Source organism: Ipomoea nil, unplaced genomic scaffold, assembly GCF_001879475.1.
Source record: "Ipomoea nil cultivar Tokyo-kokei standard unplaced genomic scaffold, Asagao_1.1 scaffold0188, whole genome shotgun sequence".
NCBI classification, from domain to species: domain Eukaryota; kingdom Viridiplantae; phylum Streptophyta; class Magnoliopsida; order Solanales; family Convolvulaceae; genus Ipomoea; species Ipomoea nil.
In genome coordinates, this window is record NW_017616616.1 from 1,377,511 (window position 1) to 1,399,296 (window position 21,786).

Genomic DNA, 21,786 nt, shown 5'->3' on the forward strand with positions numbered 1-21,786 from the left:
GTGAACACAATGACGACTCCCTCCCGATCGGGGTCTCCAGAGATTTCTCCGGTTACTCCTTCCTTAACTGAGATCCAAGACCAAATAGATAGAGCAGCATTCACCAACCTACAATATCAACAACGTACCGATACCGCCATTCAACATATTGCTGGCACCATGGAGCGGGTGGAACGCATGGTGTCTGGTTTAGCGACAGTTCGGCAACAACCTCCTATGACCGGTCTTCTCGGTCCAGTTCCTAATCCCCCACAGCCAACCGTAACAATGCATGATTCACAGGCTAGCAATCACCGTCCCTTCACCATACGTCTTGAGTTGCCAAAGTTTGACGGTGATGATCCATGTGGTTGGATATTTCGTGCTACAGAGTTCTTTGATTACCACGAGATACCTGATGCTCAACGTGTTCGTATATCTGCATTCACCATGGAGGGAAAGGCGTCTGAATGGTATCAATGGATGAAACGCAACAATCTTTTCACCACATGGACGGAGTTTTTACGCCAAGTTGAACTCCGTTTTGGAGCCTCTGGACTCGAAGACTACCAAGGCAAGCTATCCAAACTGGCGCAATTAACGTCAGTGGCAGAATACCAGTCTGAATTTGAGAGTCTCATGAATAGAGTCTCTGGCATCTCTGAAGCTATTTTAATTTCTATGTTCGTTGCGGGATTGAAATCACATATCCGGCGAGAGGTTCAGCGTGCACGTCCTGCCTCTTTAATGGCGACTTTTTCCTTAGCAAGGGATCTCGAATCCCATTATGAAGATCTTCAGGTCGAGCTTTCACGGGATCGACGTTTTTCTTCCCGTTGGCCGGCAAAGGAGCCTACACCTATGCCATCATCTTCTGTTGTTGCATCTCCCGTTCCAGTGCCACTACAACGGTCGTTACCCTTACCTCCTACGGTGCCCTCGAACCAACCTAGAGACACATCTGCTTCACTGCCTATTCGGCGTCTGACACCTCATGAAATTCGGGAGAAACGGGCAAAAGGACTATGTTATAATTGCGATCAACGGTATACTGCCAACCATCGTTGCCAGAGTAAATTCTTGTTACTCCTTGGCACAGACGACGTCGACGATGTAAGGGATACCGCCACAGTGGATGCTATGGATGCCACGCCCCCTGATGATTTAGCTCTCTTGGGGGATAGTTCCAGCTTAAATGCCATGGCAGGCCCGGGCAACCCGCGTGCCTTGCAGTTATGGGGAGCAGTGGGTGACACACAAGTCCAAATCCTCATCGATGGAGGGAGTACTCACAATTTTATTCAACCTAGTGTCGCTGAAAAGTTGAATTTGTCGCTGACGTCGGTGCCACCCTTCCGGGTGTATGTCGGTAATGGTGACTCATTGCCATGCAACTACTGTTGTAAAAATACCACTTTAGTTATGCAAGGGTCAGAATTCTCGGTTGATTTATATGTCTTGCCAATCCGTGGCCCCGAGGTGGTGCTAGGCGTACAATGGTTACAAGGACTCGGTAAAGTGGCGCATGATTATGCCAACTTAACGATGGAATTCAAATGGCAAGGTCGCGATGTGGCATTAACTGGGATTCAGTCTTTAGCCCCTAGACAGGTCTCTTTTACGCAACTACAGGCACTGATGGATACAGACGATGCTGTGGAGTTATATGAGCTTTTCATGTTGCCTACAACGGACACCACAACTCCAGATAATGAACCCATCAAATTTCCGGCTCACTTGCACCCGGAAATTTTACAACTCCTGCGCTCCTATGAGCATTTATTTCAGGTTCCTAAAGGGCTGCCACCCCAACGGTTCCTTAATCACCGCATCAGTCTCCTACCGGGATCAAATCCGGTCAATGTACGGCCGTATCGTTATCCTTATTTTCAAAAGGCAGAAATCGAGAAACAAGTTAAGGAGATGTTGGAACAAGGCATCATACAACACAGTCAGAGTCCATTCTCTTCTCCGGTCCTACTTGTAAAGAAGAAAGATGGGACATATCGATTTTGTGTTGATTATAGGGCTTTAAATGCAGTCACAGTTCGTGATAATTTTCCTATACCTACTGCAGACGAACTCTTCGATGAACTGGGAAAGGCACGGGTATTCTCTAAACTCGACCTCCGAGCAGGTTATCACCAGATTCGAGTACATGCTGATGATGTTTACAAAACTGCTTTTCGTACCCACGAAGGCCACTATGAATTCCTAGTCATGCCTTTCGGCCTAACTAATGCTCCGTCAACTTTTCAAGCGACAATGAACAGAATATTCTCCCCTTTCTTACGTTGCTTTGTCATCATTTTCTTTGATGATATTCTAATTTATAGTGCCAATTTGACTGACCATGCGCGTCACTTACTCCACGTATTGCAAACCTTCGGAGACAATCACTTTTATATCAAGCTTAGCAAGTGCCATTTTTGCCAGGAGTCAGTAGAGTATCTTGGCCATATCATTGAACAGGGACATGTTCGACAAGACCCGGCTAAAATTGCAGCGATGCTCAATTGGCCGAAACCTACAACCGTGAAACAACTTCGCGGATTTTTGGGTTTAACTGGATATTATAGGCGATTCATTCGGAGTTATGCCCATATCGCAGCGCCACTTACAGATTTACTGAGAAAAGACGAGTTCAAGTGGACCACAGCAACAGATAAATCATTTGAGGACTTAAAATTGGCGATGATTAAAGCACCTGTTTTGCGGTTACCAGACTTCACCTTGCCATTTGTGGTAGAGACTGACGCATCTAATATAGGCATTGGCGCTATTCTTATGCAAGAAGAACATCCCATCGCTTTTTTTTAGCAAGAAGCTTGGACCACGATTACAAGGAGCGTCTACGTACAAACGAGAACTTCATGCTATAGTCGAAGCAATTCAGAAATGGCGCCAGTACCTCCTTGGTCGTTTCTTCATAATAAGGTCCGACCACAAAAGTCTTAAAGAACTGCTTCAACAAGTGGTGCAAACTCCTGATCAACAATTCTATGTCCGCAAGCTGTTGGGATACCAATTTCATATCCATTACAAACCAGGAAACTCAAATAAGGTGGCTGATGCACTCTCTCGAGTACAAGGGGAAACTGAGCATGCAGCACACATAGCACCCTATTTCCACCTTCTAAGTCAGCCAATCCCTGACTTCCTGGATAAATTGCGACAAGACAATACTACTTTACCAGACCTCCGCGATTTGCATTGTCGTTTTGAGAGGGGCGCGTTACCTGTAGATTACTCTGTACGAAATGGTGTGCTATTGTTTCAGAATCGGTACTATGTGGGAGAACACTCGACACTCAAGTCTAGACTGTTGCACGAGTTTCATGCTACTCCGATGGCAGGTCATTCTGGTGTCACTAGGACGTTCCTGCGGCTATCCTTAACATTTTATTGGCCGAATATGCGACGTGATGTCATTAAATTCATAGCAGCTTGCCTTCCATGCCAACAGACTAAATATTGCACCCAAGCACCAGCTGGTTTACTTCAGCCATTACCAATCCCAGCGCAAGTTTGGGCAGAGGTTTCAATGGATTTTATCACCGGGTTGCCGGTATCTCAAGGTAAATATGTCCTTATGGTAATGGTGGACAGATTGAGCAAGTACACTCATATTGGAGCTCTTCCGTCACACTTTACTGCAGCGAAGGCAGCAGACTTGTTCGCTGATATTGTGGTCAAACACCATGGCTTCCCGGAATCCATAATATCTGATCGTGACCCTATTTTCCTAAGCAAGTTTTGGGATACCTTGTTTACACTTAGCGGCACTACTTTGCGTCGTAGCACTGCATACCATCCTCAAACGGATGGCCAGACGGAGGTCATGAATCGCACTATAGAGCAATATTTACGGGTATTTACGCATAGCAGGCCTGAGAGATGGGCATGGTACCTTTGTTGGGCAGAATACTGCTTGAACACAAGTCACCACACTGGAATTAAAATGACTCCCTTCCAAGCTTTATATGGCAGGTTACCGCCAACCATCCCACAGTATACCAAAGACGCAACCACCAACCAGGCAGTAGACGAGTTGTTGGTAGAGCGTGACCAGTTGCTACGTGAGTTGAAGGTGAATATCAAAGAGGCACAACACCGGATGGAGCAAAAAGCCAACGCTAAACGAAGAGAAGTTTCACTGAGTATTGGGGATATGGTGTTACTTCGGCTGCAACCGTATCGCCAATCCTCTGTGGTCGGACGGGGGTCTCAAAAGTTAGCAAGAAGGTACTATGGGCCGTATAAGATATTAAAACGTATTGGTAATGTGGCTTATCGTCTTGAACTGCCTGAAGGAGCAAAAATACACCCGGTCTTTCACGTTTCCAAGCTCAAGCCATACAAAGGTGAGGAAGAAATTAAAAGCTTTGAGTTACCAGACGAATTTGTTTCAGGGTGTCCAATCTCCAAGCCCTTGGCCATCTGTGCGTCACGACAAGTTCTACGCAAAGGGAAGATGGAGACTCAGTTACTTGTGCAATGGAGTGATAGTGTCCCGGAGGATGCCACTTGGGAAAATGCGGAGGATTTCAAGCGCAGATATCCACAGTTCCACCTTGAGGACAAGGTGGTTTTTGATGACGCGGGGAGTGTTATGCCCATACAAGACCAGATGAGGCCACATACAACGAATAAGGAACAAGAAGGTGATAGTCAAAATCCAGTTGTTGAAGATGACATAGTTGGAGGGGAAAACAGGCCAACAAGGATAAGGAAACCTCCAGGATGGCTTGAAGATTATTTACATTAGAATTATAGTAATCAGTTACCTAAGTTGTTTTATTGGCATTAGAATTATAGTAAGCAATTACCTAAGTTTGTTTTTGTTTTCCTTAAACAATAGTTGGAGTAGTACTATATATATTTCGTTAAGACTTTTACAGAAGCATAGCCTGGAATAAAACAATTCTTATTCTTCTCTCCTTTCTTATTCTTCTCTGTCTCTCTCCTTCCTCATCTTTCGCATCAGAATCCCAGTCATCACATCACCATTATTCAAGCTGGCTACTTCAAGCTTCAATTCTCTCATGTACCTAGCTCTACCCTTCAGTAAATTATTATCTGTAACGGTGGATGGTTGAAAACAAAAATGTAATTTTGTCTCAATTAAAATATTAATGTTGTCAATTTCATGGTTAATGGATATAATATTTAATATTAATTATGAGTTTAGGAAACATTTGGTCTTATTCAGGTCGGATTTTAGGCTGTGCAAATTGGACTACAGTACATGATTCTAAATTTTAGATGGCTCAATATTTAATTTTTACCTAACTAGTTTAGAAATAAAAATTAAAAGTTTTCTTTGGACACATCAACATTTTACCACCTTATTATTATTATTATTAGAAAAAATTACGGTATTAGTTTTAAAGATTGTGATTTTGGTAGGACCTCATTTATAACAGGATCACAAAAAGCGACAAATTATGATGTGAGCACGTGCCCACCATGCACGTGGTACGCACGAATCTATATTCATAATTTCTAGAATCTTGGTGAGCTAAAATTTATACTTTAGATTCATAATTTCTAAAATCGTTGAATCCATAATTTAAATCCATAATTTCTATACTACACTGAAAGTCTAGAAATTATGAATCTACAGTATAAAAATTATGAATATAGATTCATGCGCAGTATACAAGGTGGACATGTGCTCACAGTATAACAATTGACAAAAGGCAAAAAACCGGCCTGGGTCCTATTTTAACAATAATGTAACCGACCCGACCCGACCCGACCCATATTGCATGCTCCGTTTTAAGGATAAGATTAACATGCCTCCGTCATAGTATGCCAACTTTCTCACGTTTCCGGCTTTCCGCATGCACTACACCACCATTTACTCTCACGTACGTCACGGGTCAACACACACAAACAAAAACATTTTACTGTACGTTTTTTATTCTTCGTAGGTTAATTCCCAGAATTTATGTTTTGTGAATGATCCAAATAACATGAAAATTCAGTTCCATTCAATTTGAACCAATCCAAACCTGCTAATCGTAGCTTGTAGCTCAATCACATCTCAGTGGCTCTCGGACAGTAGTACTTAAATTATTATTATTAAAAAAAGAAAATCTAAACCAAGGGAAAATGACACATTTTCCTCCTGAGTTATATACTTATAACACTTTTCTCCCCTAAATTATTTAAGTGACTCTTTTTCCTCCTAAAATATTAAATAGACATATTTACCCTTAAAATAAATATTTCATTTATTTTTTCTTCTCCAACCAATTATTACTATAATTTGGTTCAAACCAAACAGATACTATAACAACCAAACCAAAATATTCCAATTGAAATTTAGAATCAAAACGCGATATTTAGAGTTTATTAAAATCGCAAACCGGAATGGCCGGTTCATGTTCCGAACTGAAAAAAATAAAATACATTTATTGTTGAATTTAGACTATTTTAAAATAAAAAATAAAATAAAGACGGTTCAAAATCGCGAACCGGATCCGGAACCATCGGTTCACGGTTCATGATCCAGTTTTTTTTTTTGTTCATAAATTTAATAAATTAAAATCCAAATATTGGGTTCTAGATCTGAATCATAACCGAAATTTTTTAATTCGATTGCTATAGTGTCCGATTCAGTTCAAACCGAACCGTGGTCATTGCTACATATACACAATAATTTGTTGGAGAAATAAACTAAATAAAATGTTTACTTTAAGGGTAGAAATGTCAATTTAACATATCAGGGAGAAAAATCACAACTTTTAAAATAATTGAGGGGGACTAATGTACTTACATAAATAATTGAGGGAGAAAATGTGCTATATAACTTAGGGGGAAAAAATGTCATTTTCCCCTAAACCAATGTTGAAAAAATCTCTAGGTGCTCTCTAGACGCTAGGGATCACTTAGGGCGCCTAGGCGCCGGGGATCACTTAGGGCGCCTAGGCGCCGATTGTGCCATCTTTGCAACACTTATCCAAACCATTTATCTCCATTTCTTTGTTCTTTCATTATTTCACTTTTAGGGAAAATGGCACTTTTTGCCCCTGAGTTATATACTTATAGCACTTTTTCCCCCTCAATTATTTAGGTAAGCACATTAGCCCCCTCAATTATTCTAAAAGTGGTGCTTTTTCCCCATGATATATTAAATTGACATTTATACCCTTAAAGTAAACATTTTATTTATTTTACTACTCCAACAAATTATTGCGTATACGTAGGGATGACCACGGATCGGTTTGAATTGAACTGGATACTAAAGCAATCAAATTAATAGTTTTCGGTTATAATTCAAATCCAGAACCCAATATTTAAATGTCAATTTATTAAAATTATGTATCAAAAAAATTGAATCTTGAACCGTGAACCGGCGGTTCCGGATTCGATTCGCGATTTTGAACCGTCTTTATTTTAAAATCTTAATTTTTTATTTTAAAATAGTATAAATTCAACAATAAATGTATTTTATTTTTTCAGTTCGGAACATGAACCGTCCGTTCCGGTTCACGATTTTAATAAACTCTAAATATCGAATTTTGATTCTAAATTGTAATTGGAATATTTCGGTTTGGTTGCTATAGTGTTTGTTTGGTTTGATCCAAATTATGGTCATAATTTGTTGGAGAAAAAAATAAATTAAATATTTAGTTTAAGGGTAAATATGTCTATTTAACATTTCAGGAGGAAAAATAGCCACTTCAATAATTTAGGGGGAAAAAATACTATAGGTATATAACACAGGGGAAAAAGTTCCATTTTCCCTTCACTTTTATATATATTTATAGTTATGCTATTTCTATTAGGATTTTAGTTATTACCATTGTGATTAGTTTTCCAAATATGACTACAATCTAGGCCTAAAATTATCATTTCTATAAACACACTTAGACTTGAATTACATGCTTCATTCTCTTCTCTCTGTCTTTTTTTTTTTTTTTTTTTTTTTTGAAAAAATATTCATTAACTAATTAATAAAATTATTATTATTATTTTTATATATAGAAAGTTCAATATATTCACGTAGCTCTGTTGAATGCTTGCATCACTGCATGGCAAAATATCTGATGAAGAGTGTTCATCATGCTTAGCATGTGCACCCAAGCCATTGTTTCTCTCTCTACTCTCTCTCTATATATAGCTTTACCGTAAAAATGCATTGTACTCATCCTTAGCCTTACAGAGCAAAACATCAGCTCCAACTAACTGTACGTTAAGTTACTGAGACTCAGCTAGCTTTCGGCAACTTTCCGTACTCTTCTTTGCTTCCATATATTCACAGTATATATGTATATAGCGTCCATATATATAACACCTTTGTTTGATGCTTACAGGCCGCCGGAGAACCATCTTAATTCTCATCATATCATCACTGCCGTTTTCAATTCGCTTCTCGGAGATGTGGATGCCATTGTTCTTGGTCGTCTTCTTTGAAGCAAGGTACTTAAAATCTTGATCAATAATCTATTCTGATAGATAGCAGAGTTTAATTTGTTAGTCCTGATGGATTTGCAGGAAAGTTTTGAAGTTGGATGATCTGGGTAGGGAGATACTGCGGGTGGCAATCCCGGCGGCTTTAGCACTCGCCGCCGATCCGGTGGCTTCCTTGATCGACACGGCTTTTATCGGCCATTTGGGTATATATATTTGTGTTATATCTTCTGTCCGGCCGGCCAGGTGGATCTGAGATTAATGGTTTGTTTGATTATGATAGGGGCGGTGGAAATTGCGGCGGTGGGGGTGGTGGCTTCGATTATAAACCAGGCGAACAAAGTGACGATATTTCCTCTGGTGAACATAACTACTTCGTTTGTTGCAGAGGAGACGACGGTTAAGGAGGTGGTTAATAATGAAGAAGAAGAAGAAGAAGGGGGTGCTGCCCAGATTGAGAGTGAAGAAGAAGAAGAAGGGTCAGAAGAGACAGGAGAATCTGAGGATGAAAGCATAGGGAGTGGTTATATGGCAAGCAGTGAATCAAATGGTTCTCCTTCCATCGATGAAATAACTCAGATTTCACTGCAAACTTGTATGTCTTCTTGATTCATTTGGCTTGTATTGAATTGGGATGAACTGATATGATCAAAAGTTGATGTTTTTGTTGTCAGATCTTGAGGAAAATGTGTCACCTAATGTGATCAATGAAGGAGAGGAGAGGGAAGTTAGACGTAGTGGGAGGCTGAAAGTTCCTTCTGCATCCACAGCTCTAATTATGGGGCTCATTCTTGGCATCCTCCAAACAGTGTTCCTCACACTTCTTGCCAGGCCACTTCTGGGCTTGATGGGGGTCAAATCTGTATGTTTCTCTGCTCGTTTCGTACTGAATTAAGATATATAACAGCTCTGATCTGATCACTTTTTGTACGGTTCGATCTTCTTGAAACATGTATGCATGCAGGGATCTGCGATGTTAGAGCCAGCACTGAAGTACCTGATTCTGAGATCAATTGGCTCCCCTGCAGTTCTTCTGTCACTGGCAATCCAAGGGATCTTTCGCGGTCTCAAGGATACCACAACCCCTTTGTATGCCACAGGTAACATTGATCTTAGCTGCTAGCTAGCTTAGCTTGCTGAAATTTCAAGAAATTTGAGATTTTCTTGCTGAACTCATATTAATTAGCTAGTTTTCTGGGCAAACAGCTGTGTGTGATTCAGTAAATGTAGTACTGGATTCTGTGTTTATATTGGCTTGCCATTGGGGTGTCACTGGAGCTGCCATTGCTCATGTTATCTCTCAGTAAGTTAGCCTTATCAGACCTAACTTTCTGTTCTGATTCATTGGTTTTCGATCGATCTTCACTCTTCAATAACTTGTTAACATATATTGATTAACAGGTATGTTATGTTACTGATCTTGTTCTGCAAGTTGATTACACACGTCGAGTTGTTGCCCCCGAGTTCGAGACATTTACAGCTGAGTAAATTTCTCAAGAATGGTAAGTAGCTAGTGACACATGAGATTCAATTCCACCATTATATTCTCATTAGTCTAGCTTCTTTCCTTGATCTGAGTTTTATGATATGATGGTTTGTTTCTATACCTGCAGGGTTATGGTTGTTTGCTAGGGTGATCGCCGCCACATTCTGTGTCACCCTGGCTTCTTCCTTTGCTGCTAGGCTTGGTGCCACAATCATGGCAGCTTTCCAAGTCTGTTTACAAGTCTGGTTGACAACATCTCTCCTTGCTGATGGCTTGGCCATTGCAGCACAGGTACCAGCTAGGATCAAACGTTTACCACTATGCATGTCAAAAATTATACGGACTACTTAGTAGCAACTTTATTGATCAATGCTTGTGTTTCATCTTATTGTGTAGGCAATTCTTGCTGGTGCATTTGCCCAGAAAGATTATCACAAAGCTAGAGCCACTGCAGCAAGAGTTCTTCAGGTACATATATATGCAGCCATACTGGGTAAACTCAGTCTTGTGGCCCTAGTGTACAAAGAGATAAACCAGCCTAGATTGCTTATAGTTGACCAGTTCAAACTGAGACAAAATGTGGTTATATTTGCAGATGGGAGTGATATTGGGACATGCCCTTGTTGTGTTGGTGGGAGTGGGGCTATACTTGGGACGAGGAGCATTCTCAGAAGACAAAAATGTTCTTCTCATGATAACCATAGGCGTCCCGGTATCTCCAATAACAACACAACCCATATATATATGCTAGCAAGCTTTCATCAATGGTGATTATATTCTTCAACTTTTGCACTGATTCTGCACAACTTCTTTCCCAGTTTGTTGCAGGCACACAACCCATCAACACGATAGCGTTCGTTCTTGATGGTGTCAATTTCGGGGCATCGGATTTTCTCTACTCTGCATATTCTATGGTGCTGGTGGCCTCCATCACCATTGGATCTGAGTTTCTGCTCCTCAAATCCAATGGCTTCGTTGGAATATGGATTGCTTTAGCCATATTCATGCTCCTGCGTACCATTGCAGGCTTTTGGAGGTAATTAATTTACAGTTTTCAGATTCAAAAACATAGCCAAATTAAGGTACCATAAAGCTAGACTCAATGTTTGTATATAATAATATGTGTTTTTTTTGCATGCATGCAGGTTGGCGACTGGAACAGGACCTTGGCGTTTCCTCAGGGCCCTGGATACTTAGCATATATAGTGTGCTTCTACTCCCCTTTCCCCTTTTGTAGACTAGATAATATAAATATAAATTTGTACTGATTAATGTATTTTGAGTTTGTTTAAAAACTTTTAATAAGAATTATTATAAGTTGCTTTATATGTTTACCTAAATGGAAACGCAACAACAACGTAACACAATTATGTAAAATTTATACCAACAACGTAGACGAGTTAGGTGCATGTTTCGTGCACATCCAGTGCAATGTATGTGCATTCGGGCGCGGCTATTTTAGAAAATCGTAAAAGAAATCGTCAACATTTTATTATAAATTTTACAAAAATAGTAAGATCGTGGATTAATTAGTTTACCTTTCTTGTATGATGTTTAATATGTTATGGAACAAATATGGTATTTTAATTTTAATTCTATACTAGAGAGTTATCAATATTTAACCAACATTTTTGTCTACAAAAGATTATTAAATTAAATGACAATGGTTTCATTTGAATCAAACCCATTACCTCCCAGTTGAGAGAGCATCTTCATGTCACTAGATCACAATTAAGGTCATTGACTTTATTATTTGTTCCTAACTTTATTATTATTATTATTATTATTATTTGTCTTTCTCTCTTAATTTTTTCCTTGTTTTCAGTAGGTTGTGAAAGTTGAGTACTCAAAAAAATTATACTTATTCCTAATCGTAACCGTTCCAATAGCAAATTCTTGTTCATAGGGAGGCAAAAAGAATGATGAGAATGGAAAAATAAAATTAAAAATAATAATAATAATAATAATAAAACTGACAACACGGAAAAATTAATGCTGAGAATATGGGGGAAAAAGAGAGAAAAACAAGAAAAGGAAAAAGGTTGGGAAAATATATATTCTTTTGATTTTTCTCTTTTTTTAGTAGTATTAACTTTAATTTGTTACAATATAGTATCTGTTATACATACTTTCTCGACCTAATGAAGCACGAAGAGTTCTGTCCTCACTGAGACTTAAACTCAGGACCTCCATTTAATTTGGGAGAGCCACTTCATGCCGCTAGATCACAAAGTCATTAGCAGCTTTCTCTCTTAATTTTCCCCGTCCTCGGCATTCTTTTTCCATGTTTTCAGTTTCTTTTTCTAGTACTATTATTTATTATTCTAAAATTCTCTATTTATATTTTTTTGGTGATTAATTATATATAAGTGCTTAGTAAATTGGCGAACTTCATCCACAAAAAATTTTCCCAACTTTTTTCTTTTTTCTTTTTCTTGTCTTTCTCTCTTTTTTCCCCCTACTCTCAGCATTAAATTTTCCGTGTTTTCAGCTTCTTCTTTTTTTTTTTTTTTTTTTTTTTTTTTTTTTCATTCTCATCATACTTTTTGTCGCCATAGCCTGTCTTCTTTCCCCGTACGTGCAGCGTACGTTCAACGTCGGGGCGGAGATATTTCTGAGTTGGAGCTGAGTAAGATTCCATGAAAATGAAGAAAGTTACAGAATTTAAGTATAGATATGAGGAAGACGACAGTTTGGAGAAGGGCAAGAATTATGGTTTGGAAAACAGAAAAATGAACATTTGAAAAATACTACAAAATTCTGGGAGGTTGTGGGTTCGAGTATCATTGGAAGCGGTATTGACTCTTTGTGCTTTAGTAGGTTGAGAAAGTAGTTATGAACATATACTACATTGTAACAAAGTCAGTAGTACTAAAAAAAAATTAGTTTTTTTTTTCGTGTTTTAATTAAATTAAATTTATTTATTAAATACAAAGCATATATAATGTTGGGATTATTTTTAAATTTTTTTTTCTTATTTTTCCATTCTCATCATTCTTTTTGTCTCCATATGAACAAGAATTTGCTATTGGAACGGTTACAGTTAGGAATAAGTGTAATTTTTTTGAGTATTTTACTTTCTTAACCTATTGAAGCACAAAGAGTCAATACTGTGTTTCACTGGGGCTCAAACTATGATCTCCTATTTGAGAGCGTCACTTTATACTACTAGACCACAAGGTCATTATTGACTATATAATTTCCCAACCAAAACAACAAGGGCATGTCCCAATATAATTTCAGTATGCAATAATAGAATAAATTAAATATAGTGGACATTACTATATGTATGGTAATACATACTTATATTATGCATGCATGCAGGTTGGCGACTGGAACAGGACCTTGGCGTTTCCTCAGGGCCCTTGATACTTAGCATATATAGTGTTCTTCTACTCCCCTTTCCCCTTTTGTAGACTAGATAATGTAAATATAAATTTGTACTGATTAATGTATTTTGAGTTTGGTTAAAAACTTTTAATAAGAATTATTATAAATTGCTTTATATATTTACCTAAATGGAAACGCAACAACAACGTAACACTACCAGCAACGTAGACGAGTTAGGTGCATGTTTCGGGCACATCCAGTGCAATGCATGTGCATGTATAAAAGTGACAATGCGCGGCTATTTTAGAAAATTGTAGAAAAAATCGTCTACATTTCATTATAAATTTTACAAAAATAGTAAGATCGTGGATTAATTAGTTTACCTTTCTTGTATGATGTTTAATATGTTATGGAACAAATATGATATTTTAATTTTAATTCTATACTAAAGAGTTATCAATATTTAACCAACATTCTTGTTTACAAAAGATTATTAAATTAAATGACAACGGTTCATGGCCACTAGACCACAAGGTCATTGACTATATATATATATATATATATATAATATATATTATATATATATATATATATATATAGTCAATGACCTTGTGGTCTAGTGGCCATGAACCGTTGTCATTTAATTTAATAATCTTTTGTAAACAAGGTCATTGACTATATATATATATATAGTATTTGTTCATAGTTACTTTCTCAATCTACTGAAACACGAAGAGTCTTGTCCTTACTGGGGCTCAAACTTATGACCTCCATTTAATTTGAGAGAGTCACTTCATGTCACTAGACCATAAGGTCATTAGCGCTCTTTCCCTCTTAATTTTCCAGTCCTCGACATTCTTTTTCCCTGTTTTCAGTTTCTTTTTTTTTTAGTATTATTATTATTTTAAAATTCTCTATTTCTATTTTTTTTGGTGATTATATCTAAGTGCTTAGTAAATTGGCGAACTTCATCCACAAAAAATTTTCCCGACTTTTTTCTTTTTCTTGTCTTTCTCTATTTTTTTCCCCTATTCTCAGCATTAATTTTTCCGTGTTTTCAGCTTCTTCTTCTCTCTTTTTTTTTTTCTTTAAAGTTTTTTTTCTTCTTATTTTTCCATTCTCATCATTCTTTTTGTCGCCATAGCCTGTCTTCTTTCCCCGTACGTGCAGCGTACGTTCAACGTCGGGGCGGAGATATTCCTGGGTTGCAGTAATTTAAGTATAGATATGAGGAAGACGACAGTTTGGAGAAAGGCAAGAATTATGGTTTGGAAAACAGAAAAATGAACATTTGAAAAATATCTTTCCATTAAGTAATTTATAGTTTGCCAAGTATCTCGGGCTCTAGTGGTACCATGTTGCTCTCCATGTGGGAGGCTGTGGGTTCGAGCATCAGTGGATGCGGTATTGACTCTTTGTGTTTTAATAAGTTGAGAAAGTAGTTATGGATATATACTACATTGTAACAAAGTTAGTAGTACTAAAAAAAAGTAATTTAGATTTTCTTTTCATGTTTTAATTAAATTTATTTATTAAATACAAAGCATATATAATGTTGGGATTATTATTATTTTTTTTCTTCTTATTTTTCCATTCTCATTATTCTTTTTGTCTCCATATGAACAAGAATTTGCTATTGAAGTACAAACAGTCAATACTGTTTTCACTGGGACTCAAACCTATGACCTCCTATTTGAGAGCGTCACTTTATGATACTAGACCACAAGGTCATTAGCAGAAATAAGTGTAATTTAGATTTTAATGATGTATGGTAAAAATTAAGGTTAGGGTTTAGGGGTTGTGATGTCATGAAAGCATCTAGTGAGTGCAGTGTGTGTATATATATGTAAAAGCAGCAATATAATACAAGTCCATCTTAGAAAATTAAGAAAGGAATGTCAAAATTTTATAGAAAATTATACAAAGACAGCAAGGTTGTAAATTTTCTTGCTGGATGATTGATATATTATTGAACAAATTTGATCTTTCAATTATAATTCTATATTAGGGAATTATCAATAATATTTAGCGATAGATCCTTATTGTTTAATGGAAGATTATCATATATAACTAAACAAAAATTGAATTCATCTTTTGATCTTTGTCAATTTTGTTCGATTTAATCTCTCATTCATAATTATATATCTTTCTTGGAATGAGAAATCTTTTTCTTCATACATGAACAAATAATGATGAATCCAATTATTATTTAGTTTGGTAAAGCTATATATATAGTTCTTAAATGAAGTCATTGTCATTTAATTTAATAATCTTTTGTTAGATAAGGTCGTATGGATCTATCGTTAAATATTGATAACTCGCTAATATATAATTAAAATTGAAAGTATTTGAGAGAAGAAGAATTAAAATTGAAAGATCAAACCGTCAAATAATATATTAAACATCAAACAAGAGTTAATTTCACTAGAAGTCCCTTGTTTTGGTGGCAATTTCAAATTTAGTCTTAGACTATCGTTTTTGTTATTTAATATTCTAGACTATTATTTTCAAAAATAAAATAAAATATCATGGACTATTATTTTTTGGACATTTTTAATCTTTCTCATGACTTTTCTTATTTTTAATAAGAATTTTTTGTCTTTTCATATTTTTCTTTTGTTATTTTTTCGGTTTAAATAGACTTAATTTGTTTAGAACTTTATGTAACCTCTGATTTTTTAGTAATTAACCATATGTTGGCAATAATTTCTCTTATAATTTTAAAAATGGCTGTGCATTATTGTCACTTTTCTGCACACATTGCACCGGATGTGCCCGAAAAATGCACAGTGAAATATGCACCTCATCTATAATTAAGCATCGCATTTACATAATTACATTCATTGTGCATATAAAGCGATTTATAAATCATGTTAAAAGTTGGACAAAATCAATGCAAAAACTCAAGAATCCCCATTAATGAAAGCTAGAGGGAAATTTGATTATCATACGAAGAACTTTTTGTTATTTGAGAATGCTCCTCTTCCCAAGTATAACTCCCCTCCAACCAAAACAACAAGGGCATATCCCAATATAATTTCAATATGCAATAATAGAATAAATTAAATATAGTGGACATTACTATATGTATGGTAATACATACTTTTTCCATCATTTGTAATATTAGAACTCTGTATATATTATGTGCTTCATCTCAACTAAAAGGCTAAGCTTATAGTTGGATTGCATATTAATAGTTATATGCTCAATACGTGCAATGTACGTTCAACGTCGGGGCGGAAATATTCTTGAGCTACGATTCCATGAAAATGATGAAGAAAGTTACAGTCTTACAGAATTGAAGTATAGATATGAGGAAGACGACGGTTTGGAGAAATGAAGGGCAAGAATTATGGTTTGGAAAACAGAAAAATGAACATTTCAAAAATACTATCGCCCTGTTTGGTAAAATGGCTGTTAGCTGATAGCTGTTTGCTGTTAGCTGATTGTGTTAATTAGAGAGTATAAATAGTTGATAACATTAGCTGATTGTAGAAAAGTGTTTGGTAAATTAGCTGTTAGCTGATAGCTGTTTAGTATAATTTCTTTTCTCAAAAAGCTAATTGAAAAAGTTACTTGGAGTAGCTTTTTTGAATTTTAGCCTTTTGGAGTTGCAAAAAGCTAATTAACCAAACATTTATATTGATATTTTAACTAAATCAAACAATTAATAGTGATCAAATAAGTCAAAATTGACTTATATGCTAATTTTTTTACCAAACAGGGCCATAATCTTTCCATCTTAAGTAATTTAGAATTTTTTTTCATGTTTTAATTAAATTTATTAAATACAAAGCATATATAATGTTGGGATTATAGGAAAGTGTTATAGCCCAACAGCCCAATAACGAGGTCTAATGGAGTCTATTTTTATTAGTCCAATGGAAAGCCAAACTCAAATATAGAAAGGATGAGATATGTCTAGTTTAGACATATAGTAGGAACTCATAATGTCGATAAAATAAGAATATATTTAGGTGTTGAAAAATAGAGAATATGGTGTAACACATGGCAAAAGGTACATTTGTATCGTGTTACGTTCTCCTTTTCATTAGTTGTAGTTAAAAGATCAAATTATCGAATTGTCATAGCTTGGTTGCAGTTAAAAAAGTTCAATTAATTATCATAGCTTAACTTTTTTAACTTCAAAATTTTTTTGTTAAACAATCGAAGGGACAAAATTTGGTTAACTGTTTTTTAACCGAAATTATTCTGTTGGTTAATGGTTAAATATTTTTTTAAAATTTCGATTAACGGTTAATTCGGTTTAAAATTATCGGTTAATCGAAATTTTAAATATATATGGATGTTTGGACTTTATTATAATTTGTACTTTTATGTTTATAGTAAAAGTGTTGTTATAGACTTATAGTATTGTTTTTGCCATGCATATTTTCTTATGGACATATTATTATATGTATTATTTTAATTTGAATTATTATTATAGGTATTATTTTTAAGATTTAAAACTTTAGCTTAAAAAAGTTCGGTTAACCAGTTGATCAATTTTTTTTTTGATTTGATTAATTCGGCAATACAAAGTTCGGTTCAATTAACGGTTAAAAGTTTAAAATTTCGATTAAAACGGTCTGATTAACTGATTGCACACTCTTGATAAATAGGGAGTTTTAAGACCTTACTAGGAACCAAATTTTTACATGTTAATCAAGTTTTAAGACCTTACTAAGTACGGGTAAATTAAGTCTTCTATTGCAATATAATATTAGCCCTTATTAGCCAACAATTAATATTACTTTGTTATTCACATATAATTGATTATCAGTACTACATCATCAACCTTGTGTTGAATGCTTGAATCCTAGTACCTCTATATATATAGTTTTATTCATCAAGTTATCACACTATTACCATTAATTACTCATGAAGTTTCAATTCACATCTCTTGGATATACTCTTATGTACAATTACCTAACTATTTATTTCAAAAAATTAAAAATGATAAGTGTACTTTCAGAAAATAAAACTCTCTAATCTGTGTATTTAGATTTTACACACGACTTTTCAAAAAAATTTATTTTTATGTATTATCACCTACCTTACCTATGTGTTATATTTCTAAGTCCTAACTACTCACGATCGATCATTACAGCCAACCCATTATTATAATTACATTTATTATCATAATCATTTACTTTACATATCATTGTCTACTATTCCTAATTTGACCTATTTACTTACCCCAGAATCACACGATGCAACTTATCTACCCTAGCCATAAATATTATTGTTACTCACCCCCTCCCAATATCTTTGTACTTTTATTAAATAAAAATAATAATTTATTAACCCCACCCTTCTCTATTAAAAAAAAAAAAAAATTAAGTTATGGAGTCTTGTTATTTGGGAATTGAACGCTTACCTCATCCAGTCTTCGACATAGAAACGACAGGCTATCGCACAGCTAAACCATTCAAATATACACATATAATAATACTATGAAATCTTGTTTGACGGTCCAAATATATAATTCACTAATTTCTGTTTTTTTGTATCCCCGGATGAACCTACAAAACCATCTTCTTTATTGGATTCAAACCTCCACCTAACCACAAATGCCCAAAGCTGGAATTAAGGTGATGATGAAGTACAACGTTGTAATTTGTTTTTAATTTTCTTTTTTGGTAAAAAAAAAATAATAATAATCGACAGATCACATAAGAAAAGTGAATCATACTCAACCACTTTTTTAAAACTCGTAACTTTCAAATACAAAAATCATATTCACCTATTCAATTACTAATTTTGAAATAAAACAACGCTGTATTTAATCATCGTCATGCGTGTCTAGTCAAACAACAACACTCTAAACAATCCAACAACGTTGAAAAAGATCGAGAGGCAAACATTTATACATGATTCTATATGGATTCGTGAAGATCTATTCTTTCCACGTTTGGGAGTTGCGGTTCTTGAATATAATGCATAGAAAGCCTGCAAACATTGCCCCCAGATAAACCTTCCAGGCAATCGTCTTACTATCTGCAACGTAACATCTTAATGTGTTGGTCAAAAAGAAAGTCTGAAACCAAAGTCTTTAATTTGTTTGTTTTTTTCATTTTTAGTCTTTGTTGAATGTTGACTGTGATTTGCTCCACATTATTGTATAATGATTTTGAATGCATGGTATGAAATTTATAGGGCAATCTCATAATACACCGCCCTATCTAAAGATAATTGACGAATAAGAAAACACGAGCGAGGTGTCATTAAATGAATCGAAGAGATAAATTATAATTGTTTTTAATTTCATATAAAATATTAAATGAGTTGGATTCATATGTATAGTTGTAGATTAAATTGATATAAAAGGCACCTAAACAATCACAAGTACATACATAACTTTTTTTTTTATTAGTTTGATGACAAATGGAAAGACCTCCAAGAATTTAACTACGTAATTATCATTTATTTTTTGTGTGGTTTCATTTTTTCCACTTTGTTGGTTTACTTAAATAATTATTCAAAAATTCCTTGTGATATGGGACAAACGATCAAGGCCTCAACAAAGCCAAACAGGTCGTCTAATCTCTCACCCTCCAAATTGCCACGACTGACATTATTGCATATATACAAAAATATAAAATGTACCACCTACGCTAGATGCTTCTTGTCTAGTTGACACCTCTTCTTAAGATATACAAATTATAATAATAATGATTCCACGAAAATATGAAAGTTGGTACGGTAAGAGTGTGAATGAGATAGTGCAAGTCTCATTCAATTTGACAAGAGGTTTTGAATTTGAATTTGATTATGCAATTACCTTAAAATTTACAAGAGAGTGATTTGCAACCCTCGAACAGGGTTAGTACGTCTTAATAAAAGTAGGTACCCATAGGAGTGTGGATAAGATGGTATGCAGGGCCGTTCCTATCATTTTATAGGTCCGGGGCAAAGTAAAAATAAGGGCCCTTAATATATAAAGTTAAAATGTTTATATATATATATATATATATATATATATATATATATATATATATATATATATATATATATTTCAAAAGATTGTGTTAATTGAAAATAATTCAATGATAACTTTGAATTTTATCGATATATAATTTTTTAAGACTTTATTTGTTTAAAAAACTAGTTGAACTAATCCTGAAATAGTGATCATTCAAATTCTGGGCCCCTCTATAAAGTTTAATTATAAATTAATTTAATATTATCTAATATATACGGAGTATCTATTAATTGAATTATTATATTAAATGATTGTAATGGTTAAGTAGATATAATGTTAAATAATAATTTTGAAGTTGTGAGTTCAAATCTTTGCTCATGCAAGAATTTTTTTATTTTTTTTTTAACTTTATCAAAAAATAAAAATCCAAGTTAAGGGGCCCCTTTCAACATTGGGCCCTGGGCGGGTGCCCATGTTGCCCACCCCTCTGGGCCGGCCCTGATGGTATGATTTTTTTCTTTTTCAATTTAGACAGAAGTCTCGAGAATTATGCTATCTTAAAATTCATGAAAGAGTATTTTTAATTTACTACATTAAAAATAAACTTTTAACAAGCATACTAAAAGAAAACATATATTAATTATGTGCAATGTGGACCATAATTCACAGTATAATTTGCTATAATCAATCAAGGTACACTTAGTAAACAATATACACATATTCATAAGTTCAACAAATTTTATTTAGACATTCTTATAAGAGTAAATATGACTCATGTCTCTGTCAATTTTACTCCACTAATTTTTTAATCTTTCATGGTTATATAGATCTCCATTAAGAAATGAGAAATATTTTTCTTATTAATTAAAAATGAATTCAATTTTTATTTAATTAGGTGAAGTTATATTATTGTTAATGAAGTCTTTGTCAATTAATAAAATAAAATTATATTGTGTCAGATAAAAATATATTTGATTAAGTGTTGATAGCTCTCGAATAAAGTATTAGAACTGAACTATCGAGCGAACAATACATACATTAAATATCAAACAATTAAGAAAAGTGAAGTAATTCACGACATTAGGAAGTTTGTAATGAAAAGTTAGTTGATAATCTCTTTCTTGGTTTTCTAAAATGTTTCTGCATTGTCGCTTATAATGAACACACATATACATACTGCACCAGATGGTTCTGCACCAGTTGAAGGTTTCTTCAATTCATAATCAAATATCAAATAAGCCATGAAAATGAAGCGTGACAGTGATGTACGTACCCATATTTCTTTAATGCTTTGTTATAATAATTATTTTTTATTTTTTGGGTTACGACAGAAACTCGTAGAAATAATCATTACTCGAGGGTGGCAAAATTTTGGGTGGGGTCCACCTCCTATTTGAATAGGGTCAAAGTGAAAGGTTCAATTCAGTTTATTATACACTCGAAATGGAACATGAGTGAATGAGAAATTGATTCTGTATCTCATGTCTCCATTTGAGTGGAAAATTTTGGAGTTGGGAAATGTTACGTCTCTGTTTGGCAAAGCTTATTTAGGAACTTATAGCTTATTTTAAACTACTAATTAATTATAAGCTCTTTAATAATGTTCCCAATATAAGCTAATAGTTTAAAATAAGAACTTATTTTG

At 34.9% G+C, this 21,786-nt stretch overlaps 1 protein-coding gene across 2 annotated transcripts; it reads left to right on the top strand.

Moving 5' to 3' along the window:
• The first annotated feature begins 8,325 nt into the window (after positions 1-8,325).
• LOC109181263 (protein DETOXIFICATION 43-like) lies at positions 8,326-13,279 on the top strand. 2 transcript variants are annotated; one of them, XM_019331017.1, is made up of 12 exons: positions 8,326-8,409; positions 8,485-8,606; positions 8,684-8,995; positions 9,075-9,262; positions 9,365-9,500; positions 9,607-9,703; positions 9,802-9,902; positions 10,014-10,177; positions 10,283-10,354; positions 10,482-10,598; positions 10,705-10,922; positions 13,211-13,279. In XM_019331017.1, the coding sequence occupies exons 1-12, from the start codon at positions 8,369-8,371 to the stop codon at positions 13,260-13,262; spliced, it is 1,620 nt and encodes a 539-aa protein (XP_019186562.1). In that variant the 5' UTR covers positions 8,326-8,368; the 3' UTR covers positions 13,263-13,279. The 2 variants fall into 2 exon arrangements, with proteins under 2 accessions (XP_019186562.1, XP_019186560.1); XM_019331015.1 differs by lacking the exon at positions 13,211-13,279 and adding an exon at positions 11,032-11,125.
• Positions 13,280-21,786: the final 8,507 nt, after the last annotated feature.